The sequence below is a fragment of the Sapajus apella genome, unplaced genomic scaffold (genome assembly GCF_009761245.1).
Source record: "Sapajus apella isolate SASKATOON/1434 unplaced genomic scaffold, GSC_monkey_1.0 scaffold71, whole genome shotgun sequence".
NCBI lineage: Eukaryota > Metazoa > Chordata > Mammalia > Primates > Cebidae > Sapajus > Sapajus apella.
The window spans coordinates 9291681-9302022 of record NW_022437011.1 but is presented as its reverse complement, the minus strand read 5'-3'; the positions used below and the strand labels follow the sequence as shown (position 1 = coordinate 9302022).

Genomic DNA, 10342 nt, shown 5'->3' with positions numbered 1-10342 from the left:
AGTGCTGCTGGATGCTGAGGACAAGAGACACCTCACCCCAGTGAGGGTGCAGAGGGAAGGGTGCTTCAAATAGGCACTCTTGCTCTTCTGTTAAGAATAATAACACTGGCCGGGCGAGGTGGCTCAGGCCTGAAATCCCAGCACTTTGGGAAACCAAGGCTAGTGGATCACAAGATCAGGAGAGCAAGGCTATCCTGGCTAAGATGGTGAAACCCCATCTCTGAAAATACAAAATTTTGAGTTTGAGTCCAGCCTGGGCAATATAGCAAGACCCCATCTTTTTTTAATTTTTTTTTTTTTGAGACGAAGTGTCATTCTGTTGCCTAGGCTGGAGGACAGTGGTGTGATCTCACCTGACTGCAACCTCCATCTCCTGGGTTCACGCAATTCTCCTGCCTCAGCCTCCCAAGTAGCTGGGACTACAGGCACCTGCCACTATGCCCCGCTAATTTTTGTATTTTTAGTAGAGATGGGGTTTCACTATGTTGGCCACGCTGGTCTCGAACTCCTGACCTCATGATCCTCCCATCTCAGCCTCCCAAAGTGTTGGGATTACAGGCGTGAGCCACTGTGCCTGGCCAGACCCCATCTCTTTTTTTTAGACAGAGTCTCACATTGTCAGGCTGGAGTCTCCAGGCTGGAGAGCAGTGGTGTAATCTTGGCCCATCGCAACCTCTGCCTCCTGGGTTCAAGGGATTCTTCTGCCTCAGCCTCCTGAGTAGCTGGGACTACAGGCGCATGCCACCGCGGCTAAATTTTGTATTTTTAGTAGAGATGAGGCTTCACCATATTGGCCAGGCTAGTCTCAAACTCCTGATCTCTTGATTCTCCTGCCTCAGCCTCCCAGAGTGCTGGAATTACAGGCATGAGTCACGGTGCCCGGCCAGACTCTATCTCTAAAAAAAAAGAAAAAAAGGAAAAATAATCATGGGTGTAGGGCCTCTCTGAAAGATGTGGGGAGTCCTATCTGCATTGGGATCCCTGAGGAAGGAGAGGAATGTGGAGAATTCAGAGTCCACAGAGCATGGGCGGCTGGTGGGCTGGGTTTCCAGGCTGAATCCTGGAAGAGGAGAATCCCATCTGAAACAGTATGGGGTGGGATTGGTGTTAGACTCAAGGAAAACCCCCAGGTGGTCTGTGGTGGGACCTGATGGACCCCTCGGAAGAGAAGAGAATGGGGATGGGGCCAGGTGGCTGTGGATGGTCATCATGCATAGGCCCTAGAGGCCACGCTGGGCGGGCACAGTCCCTGCTGCAGCCTCATGTCCTCATCTGGACACGGCTGAGCAGGGCCCCTGGAACTAGTCCCAACGTGTTTCCTTCTATTCTTTCACAGGAAGCTCCTGGAGAGCCAGTCCCCACCCCCACCCCGCCCCAGCACTCCCTCTCTCTTCTCCACTATGGATAGAGCCTCCACTGAGCTGCTGCCTGCCCGCCACACACCCAGCTGACATGGGCACCGCAGGAGCCACGCAGCTCTGCTGGGCGATACTGGGCTTCCTCCTGCTCCAAGGTAAGAGGCCCCTGCTGCTTTCCTTCACAATTCCTCTCGGCAGCTGGCAGTCCTGGGCGCCGGCCCCCTTCTCAGGACACACACGCTTTCCATCCAGGGCTGTGCCCAAGGGAAATTCCAGAGCCTTTCCATGAAGGGGATCAGTTGGATTAGGGGGTCCTGACTACTAGGCAGGGGTAAAATGGAGCTACAGTGAAACCCTCTTGTGGGAAATTGTCCACGGGGAGCTGGGCTCCCTGTAGAGGCTGGCCTCCTCAACTGTGAGAAGCAGCTGTGTTAGTGTGAGTTCCAGGCTCAAAAGCTCCTTCTAGGATGTACTCGGGCCTGAGACACCTGTGGCTGCTTGTGGAGACTCACCCTCTGATCTTGGGGCCGGGCTGATGACGGCCACTCTCTCAACTGCTCTAACACAAATCGTCTGCACCTTGGGCTTCACAGAGGATCTGTTCTCCTTTCACATGAGAAGTAGCAACCTAGGAATTCCACATATTGATTTTCAACTTAAATCATAGCAAGAGGGGCTCAGGTTAGACACTACACAAAGAACTATTCACCAAGGAGGATGTACATAACATTCTCACGTCCAGGGGGCTAGAGGAGATGACTTCCAGAGGAGGCTACTTGGAAATGGTACCTCTCCGACAGGCTCTGCCAGCCAATGAGTTGTGAAGCTGCTCATAGGGGTCCTCTCATCAGGGAGCAGTTGCTGGGAATCATGACAAGTTCAGGACATTCTGACTCACAGGGCAGCAACTTCCCTTTGACCATCCCTGCCCAGCCCCCACCTCACCCTCCACAAGTCCTCTGTGCTCAAAGCAGCAGAAAGAGCATGCAAGAGGGCTCAGATGGGGTGGGGTGGTGGCCCCCCGTCGGTGGTGGGTAAGAGGGCCAGAGTACCAGAACACTGCCTCCTGGAGAGGTCAGGCATTTCTCTAAAAGCCCATGGGCTGCAGGACAAAACTCTGATTGTCCCCATCCTCGCTTACCCCCTCCAGGACAGAGTCACAGGTCTTGGTCTGGGGGACTAGGCTGTTGTGGGATCTGCAGGTGAGGCTCCCGAGGTGGCATTTTCACAGGCCTAGACTGTTCCCAGCCTCCCTACCCACTGTTTTCTCCCAGGCAAGTGCCAGGGCTCTCAAATGCCCTGTATCAGCTCTACCTAAGCCACGATCACCACCCGGTTTCCTAACCTCTCATCCTGAAGCACTCAGAGCACTTCCCGGCTCCTTCATCTCGACGGACTGAGGAGCATTTAGGCCCACAGAGGGACTTGGCTGTGGATACCCAGAGGCAGGGCAGATCTGAGACTTGGAGGAGTCGAGAGAACAGGGCAAAAACCAAAGTGTCTGGCGTTCATTGAGCATGTCAGGCACTGTGTTAAGTGCTTCATATGTGTTTTCCTTCCCTCACGACAACTTTCGAGGTACTAATACCTCTTGCATTTTACCTAGTTATTTTTGAGACAGGGTCTCACTCTGTTGCCCAGGCCAGACTGCAGTGGCATGATCATGGCTCACTGCAGCCTTGACCTCCTGGGCTCAAGCAACCTTCCTGCCTTAGCCTCCTATGTAGCTGGGGGCTATAGGCACATGCCATCATGCCCGGCTAATTTTTGTATTTTTTGTAGAGACAGTGTTTACCATGTTGCCCAGGCTGGTCACTTGCACTTTAAAGTAAGGAAAACTGAGGCCTAGGTCAGACTGTGACAAAGCCAGGACTTGAACTCAGGCTTGTCAGAATCTAAAATTCATGATTTTAACTACTAAACTATGCTCTTGAGGAAAATGGGGAGGGGTGTGTGTGGAGATAGACTAGAAGGGAACAAAGCAGACAAGGATTAGAGCAGGGAGACCAGGGAAATCAGAAATTCCTGTGGCTGGAGCTCTTCGGGTCTCTGCATGCCCAGTTGTCAGAGACACCCTGGGCTGTGGACACAGATGCTCCCTAAGCCCCTCCCCTACTCACAGAGGGATCTTTGTGGCTGACAAGAAGTTTGGGTAGGGGGAGGGGCAAGAGGCAAAGAAAGGTCAGGCTAGTGGGTCTTGAAGCTTGTGACTTTTGAACTCTTCCCAAGCCACCAAATAGTTTTCTTTCTAGATAAATGCAGGAGGGCAGTTTCCTGTGCCTTCCCACCAAAAACTAAGTTATAACCTTACAGCATTTAGGCTGGACGCAGTGGCTCACGCCTGTAATCCCAGTACTCTGGGAGGCCGACGTGGGTGGATCACGAGGTTGGGAGTTTGAGACCAGCCTGGCCAACATGGTGAAACTCCGTCTCTACTAAAAATACAAAATACAAAAATACAAAAATTAGCCAGGCATGGTGGCAGGTGCCAATTACTTGGGAGGCTGAGGCAGGAGGATCGCCTGAGCCCAGGAGGCAGAGTTTGCAGTGAGCTGAGATGGCACCACTACACTACAGGCTGGGCGACAAGAGTGAAACTCCATCTCTAAAATAAAAAACTACATTAGCAGTATATGCCATATATTTTTGCTTTAAGTCGGAACCTTGGATTACAAAACCTCGAGCCCTTCTCAGTAGTGGTGCTGTATTGTACAAAGCTTGTTCTGTAATATTTCCTCTCATTTGCTCAGAAATGAAGTATTATGCTTCATTAAGCTTAAAGGGGAACCATTTGTGAATGAATATTTGGAACTTACCAAGTCCTAAGAGACTTTTGGAAGAGGATGTATATAGCATAGTACCATACACTTCTAAAGTGGAAACTCTTGGACCAAGATGGGGATTAATTTGTTTTTGAAGTTTTTTGTGTATAAATATGTAAACACATGCTTTAATCTGCAATTTAAAATGAAGGGTAAAATAAGTTGGATATTGAAAAGAAATGATTGTTACCATAAATTAGTGCTAATACTGAGGAACTACAGTTTTTCTTTTGAATTTAGTATCTGAGATGAGTTGTTGGGAAATGCAAATAAAATGAAGAATGCAAAAAAAAAAAAAAAACTACATTAGCTATGCTGGATTAGTAACTGATAGATGTTTTCAGGACATGCCTTGGGTTAAAAGGATTCTCCCAGAGTCATCCCCAGCTAGAAAGAGTGTTCTCTAGCCTGAGCTTCCTACAAATTTTAACTCCCCTCTTGACCATTCCCCCTCCCCCAACAAGGGAATGGGGCTCTCAGAAATGGTAATCTAGAAAAACATGGCCCAGGGTTTGGCAATTTTACACTTGGAAACAATTAATTCTACACTATCCAGGTGATAGCCCCATGGAGGAAGGCAGTGGCTTAAGAAAAATAAGCAGAACAGCAGGCTGCCACAGGCTGGGGTGGGCCCCTGGCACCTGGCCGCCTCTGTCCACCCAGGCCTGGGCTGAATGCTTCCCTGATGGTGACAGACCAGGGGAGCAGGAGAACCAGGCCAGGGGCTGCAGTCCCTGCTCAAGCAGAGGGACGGGAACCCAGCTGGGCGGCTCCACTTCCCCACGTTGTTTTCCTTTCACATTGTTCACAGGTTTCAAGAATGATTTCATTGTGGAAAATGAGCAAATGCAACCTGACCTTTCAGGTTCCACATACACAGCAGGACACACAGGGGCACAGGAGCATACACACACTTTGCATAGAGCCCCGCAGATACACATGTGCCTACAAAAAAGCCAGTGAGGGCTTCTGACTAGGGACTCCTGGTGACTGACCCCTCTCTGGGTTTGGTCAATAACAGCCATTTCTGACGTATCCTCTGCCTGTAAGAGTGAACGGGCTGCTCATGCTAGAGCTTTCCTGCCTCGCATATTTACCTCGGAACTTCCTTCCTGCGCAGGCCCCTACCTCCAGCCAAGATACAAGCCCTAATCCCCATCCCCATCTCACTCACCTTCCCATCGCTCAGCCCCTTCCCTGGGGGCAGGACCAGGATGACACTGGCTTAGGGTAAACATGAGCCTAGAGACCTGGAGTCCTGGGCCCTTCCTTGCCTAGTCATGGCAGGTCACTGATCCTCTGTCCTTAGAAATGTCCCCAGTTTAAAATAAACTTCCCCTGACTCTGTGTCAGGTTGGTAAAATGCCCATGTCAGATTGAAGAGACAGGAAAGGACTCTGGGACCCTGAGCCATGAGGTGGTGGTGATGATGCTATTGAGTCATAAGCTCAGAGGAAGCCGGCACCCGTCAGCTACAGCCCACGTCCTTTAGGCCTCTGCCTAGTGTGTCTGCCTTCCAGCGTGGTAGGCTTAGAAAGCCAAAAGGATTTTTTCTGTTTTCTTTTTTCTTCCTCTTTCTTCTTTCTTTTCTTTTCTCTCTCTCTCTTTCTTTCTTATTGAGATGGGGTCTCCATCTGTTGCCCAGGCTGGAGAGCAGTGGTGCAATCATAGCTCACTGTAGCCAGCCAAGACCTCCTGGGCTCAAGAAACCCTCCCAAATATCATCTGAGGCTGAGGGATGCGCTGCCTCCTACTGTTCCATCTCCCTGTCTTCTTCCCTAGATCTGTGTGTCTTTCCCCCTACCCCATCCCCCACCACTGAGTAGCTAGGACTCCAGGTGTGCACTATCATGACTGGAGAATTTAAAAAAAAAATTTTTTTTTTTAGAGACAGGGTCTTGCTATGTTGCTCAGGCTGGGCCAGAAGGCGTTCTAAGGACTCCTCTCTGGGCTCTGTGCTGAGCAGGGGACTTACCAAGATACATGTTTTGCTTTCTCTTGCAGGCCACAACTCCCAGCCCACAGCGACCCAGACCTCTAGCTCTCAGGGTAAGACCGAACACATGGGTCTACTCCAGCATGTAGACCTAGGAGCTTAGGAAGGGTGAGAGGAGCCCTATGCCAGTTTAGCGTTAACCTCAGGTGGCTGTGGCTGGGGCTGGGGCTGGAGGGGGAGCTCTCAGGACTCACCAAGGCTGAGCTCATCTAAGGATTTTTTTGTTCAGCCTCACCCAGTCTCATGTGCCTTGAAAGAAAAAAGAGGCAAATGGTTAGGGGTGAGGGGTGGGGGATGAGGTAGGGAGAAAGACAGACAGATCTAGGGAAGAATGCAGGGAGATGAACAGTAGGAGGCAGTGCACCCCTCAGCCTCAGATGATCTGTTTCAGGAGGCTTTGGCAGCCTAAGTCTGACCACAGAGCCCGTTTCTACCAACCCAGGTGAGTGAGTGCGGTTGCTGAGGTCCCTGCTCCTGCCCACACCCATTCATTCAGACCTGCTTGGAGCCCAGGGGTTCTTGGATGGGTGAGGGAGTGTGGTGTCACCAAACCTGCCCCACCTCCAACTCCCCATCTGCCTCTGTCCTTGCAGGATACATCCCTTCCTCAGAGGCTAACAGCCCAAGCCATGTGCCCAGCGCCGGGACCCCAGGTACTGTGCCATTCAGACTACAAACGCCATCCAGGGAGGCCCAGGGAGGACCCCGACACAGTTTCTGCTCTAAAAGAGAATATAGCCTGGGGCGGGGTGGGGGGAACAGACAAGGAAACAGAACCTCACATTGATGATGACATGCAGGGCGAGAAGGGCTGCGGTGGGCACAAGCAGAAGCGTGGGAGCCCAGGCACACATCAGTCACTTTAGACTTGGGGGGCCAGGGATGATTCCCAGCAAGTGGCCTCTGAAGCTGAGCCAGAAGGGTCAGCTGAGCACGTGGAGACTGTGGGATGGAGGGTAGTGGGGCTAATTCCAGGCAGAGGGAACTGCCCAGAGCTGAACGAGAGAATGGCCCCTTCTGGAACTGAAAGCAGGAAAGAAGAGGAAGATTTTGGACTGAGGAGCCCTTCCGGTGCACAGGCTGGCCGAGGCCCTGAGCAGGCCCGCACGTGCTTCCTCATTCACAGCAGCTCCAAAGAAGGTGGCGCAGGCCCCCATGGCAGCCAGTAAACCCATGACGCCAAGGGCAGGCACCACAGATGGGCTCTCCCCGACCTGGCTAGGCGTCACTCGGGCCAAGCCACAGATGCACACATCAGGACTTGGTGAGTGTCCAGGGCAGGGGCAGTGGTGAAGGACACTGGGTTCCATCTGGATGGCTCCTTCCACCCTCTTCAGGAGGCCGCAGGAGTCAGGACCCACATTAGCGGCACCTGGTTCAGGAAAGAGGCTTGGTGGGGTGTAGAGACAGGAACTTGGGCCTGGTCACAATGAAGGTAAAAGGAACTTAGACTTGAGATTGAGAAATGCATAGCCAGAGAGGAGAGAGAGGGGAAGGAGACCCCAAAATGAAGGAAAAGGGAGGCAGAAAAGGCTGGGAAAGGGCTAGACTCCTCTGAGGTAGGGTGGGTTGGCCCTGGCTAGGCAGCGAGGAAGAAGAGCTGGTGCGGGATGCCTCATCTTGGTCATGCTGTTTCATGGCACAGGCGCAGGTGTCCCCAGCAGTAGAAGAGGCAGAGGCACAAACAGAGGTATGTCCTGCTGCGCTCACCCCGAAGAGGAGGCGGCAGGAGATGTCTGTGGCCCTGTCTCTCATCTTATCCCTTGGCTCTTGGATTTTTTACTCTCCCAGACTTACTTGGGATCAGGGAGTGAGGAGAGAGAAGGGAGTGGAACAGTAATTGGGCCTGAAGTACAATGGGTTGAGGAGGGAAGACACAGGTGACATAGCACCTTTTTTTGTTGTTGTTGAGAAGGAGTCTCACTCTGTTGCCCAGGCTGGAGTGCAGTGGTGCGATCACCGCTCTCTGCAACCTCTGCCTCCCGAGTAGCTGGGATTACAGGCATGCACAACCAGGCCCAGCTAGTATTTTTTTGTGTTTTGTTTGTTTGTTTGTTTTAGATGGAGTCTATCTCTGTCACCCAAGCTGGAGTGCAGTGGTGTGATCTCAGCTCACTGCAACCTCCACCTCCCAGGTTCAAGTGATTCTCTTGCCTCAGCCTCCTGAGACTACAGGCATGTGCCACCATGCCTGGCTAATTTTTGTATTTTTTTTTAAGAGACGGGGTTTCACCATGTTGGCCAGGCTGGTCTCAAACTCCTGATCTCAAGTGATCTGCCCATCTCAGCCTTCCAAAGTGCTGGGATTACAGGCATGAGCCACCGTGCCCGGCCAACATAGCATTTTTTTAAGAGGACCAGAAACCGGGCCGGGCGCAGTGGCTCAAGCCTGTAATCCCAGCACTTTGGGAGGCCGAGGCAGGTGGATCACGAGGTCAAGAGATCGAGACCATCCTGGTCAACATGGTGAAACCCTGTCTCTACTAAAAATACAAAAAAAAATTAGCTGGGCATGGTGGCGCGTGCCTGTAATCCCAGCTACTCAGGAGGCTGAGGCAGGAGAATTGCCTGAACCCAGGAGGCGGAGGTTGCGGTGAGCCGAGATCGCGCCATTGCACTCCAGCCTGGGTAACAAGAGTGATACTCCATCTCAAAAAAAAAAAAAAAAAAAAAAAAAAAGGAGGGCCAGAAGCCTGTGCCCCTTAACAGGCAGCCTGGCTTGTTGGATCTGTACCTGAGCAGATGCATTCTTCCCACCTCAACCGTGGCATAACACAGACAGCTCTATTTTGCCCAGTCTGGCCTCCCAGCTCTGCAGCATAAATCCCTAGGAAGGGGGAAGCCGGAGGGAAGCTAGCTCTCTCTGATAGGCTGTATCAGTCCCCTTCCCTGATGCCCCTGACCCCACTCCATTTTAGACACATCTCAAAATGTTCTTCCCAATTCAACCACCGTGAGCCTGAGCACGAAGGAAGATGTGACCATCCTGCCCAAACCCACGTCAGAGACTGTGCTCACTGTGGCTGCATTTGGTGAGAGCGGGAGAAGGTGGGACATGGGGGGAAACCTCACCCCTGGAATTGACTTGGACTCTAGGTCTCGAAACACAAGTTCAAATCTCACTCATTTGTTCCAGGAGGTTCTGGCTGATGAGGAAGGCCCTTGTGGGACCCCTGGCCCTCCAGACAGCTCTTCTTGGCTGTGCTAGGTTCCATGCTCTCATGGGGGGATGGAGTCGGGCTGGAGAGCCCACTCTGCCCAGGGGGCGGCAGGCTAAAAGCTCAGCTATTCAGCAGAGAAGTGGAACTCACTTTGCTCCTGGAGTCTGTCTACACAGTACTTAGCTAGGAAGGGAATGCCAGACTCTCGTTGGCTCCTTTGCCTCCCCAACTGGCTCCCCTTCACCCCGTTCTTTTCTCTGTTCAGGTGTTATCAGCTTCATTGTCATTCTGGTGGTTGTGGTGATCATCCTCGTCGCTGTGGTCAGCCTGAGGTTCAAGTGTCGGAAGAGCAAGGAGTCTGAAGGTGCGTGCCCTGCCCTCAGGGATCCCCTGCAGCTACGGGAAGGAATGGCACATGAGTGCCACTCCATGAGCAGGGGGACCCCAGGTGGGCTTTGAGGGGAAGACTGGACTTCAGAGTTACAGCATGTGACCCCCAACCTGTGCCTTTGGTTTTTTATAGATCCTCAGAAACCTGGGAGTTCAGGGCTGTCTGAAAGGTAAGACCTTCAGAAGAATCTTCTATGTTACACCCAGACCCCAGCTCCCAGAGGGAGCCAACATTTCCTGCCTTCCACATACACCCCCCCACACACCCACACACCACACACACCCATAATCATACACACACACACACACACACACACACACACACACACACACCACAAACCCACCACACGCCCTACACCCCAGTGTACACACCTATATACCCACATATCACACACATTACACATCACACACACACCCCATAATCACACACATACCCACACACCCCAAACCCACCACAAGCCCTACACCCTACTACACACATACACACCACCACACCACACACATCACACACATCACACACCCCCCCACATACCTCAAACACACATGCCCCACACCCCACTACAGACACACACACCACACACCACTCACAGCCCACACACCACATACCACACACAT

The 10342-nt window shown here is 52.1% G+C and overlaps 1 protein-coding gene across 4 annotated transcripts in view; it reads left to right on the top strand.

Moving 5' to 3' along the window:
* The first annotated feature begins 1373 nt into the window (after nucleotides 1-1373).
* Nucleotides 1374-10342, top strand: part of ECSCR (endothelial cell surface expressed chemotaxis and apoptosis regulator) — an 11962-nt gene continuing 2993 nt past the window's right edge. Inside the window, exons 1-9 of one of the 4 annotated variants that reach the window (XM_032250549.1) lie at nucleotides 1374-1513; nucleotides 6185-6229; nucleotides 6568-6618; nucleotides 6770-6829; nucleotides 7306-7440; nucleotides 7822-7866; nucleotides 9095-9208; nucleotides 9603-9701; nucleotides 9861-9897. In XM_032250549.1, coding sequence (XP_032106440.1) covers nucleotides 1453-1513; nucleotides 6185-6229; nucleotides 6568-6618; nucleotides 6770-6829; nucleotides 7306-7440; nucleotides 7822-7866; nucleotides 9095-9208; nucleotides 9603-9701; nucleotides 9861-9897 — 647 coding nt within the window. In that variant the 5' untranslated portion in view covers nucleotides 1374-1452. Of the gene's footprint in view, nucleotides 1514-6184; nucleotides 6230-6567; nucleotides 6619-6769; nucleotides 6830-7302; nucleotides 7441-7821; nucleotides 7867-9094; nucleotides 9209-9602; nucleotides 9702-9860; nucleotides 9898-10342 lie in introns of all 4 variants that reach the window. The other 3 variants (XM_032250548.1, XM_032250550.1, XM_032250551.1) reach the window with 3 other exon arrangements.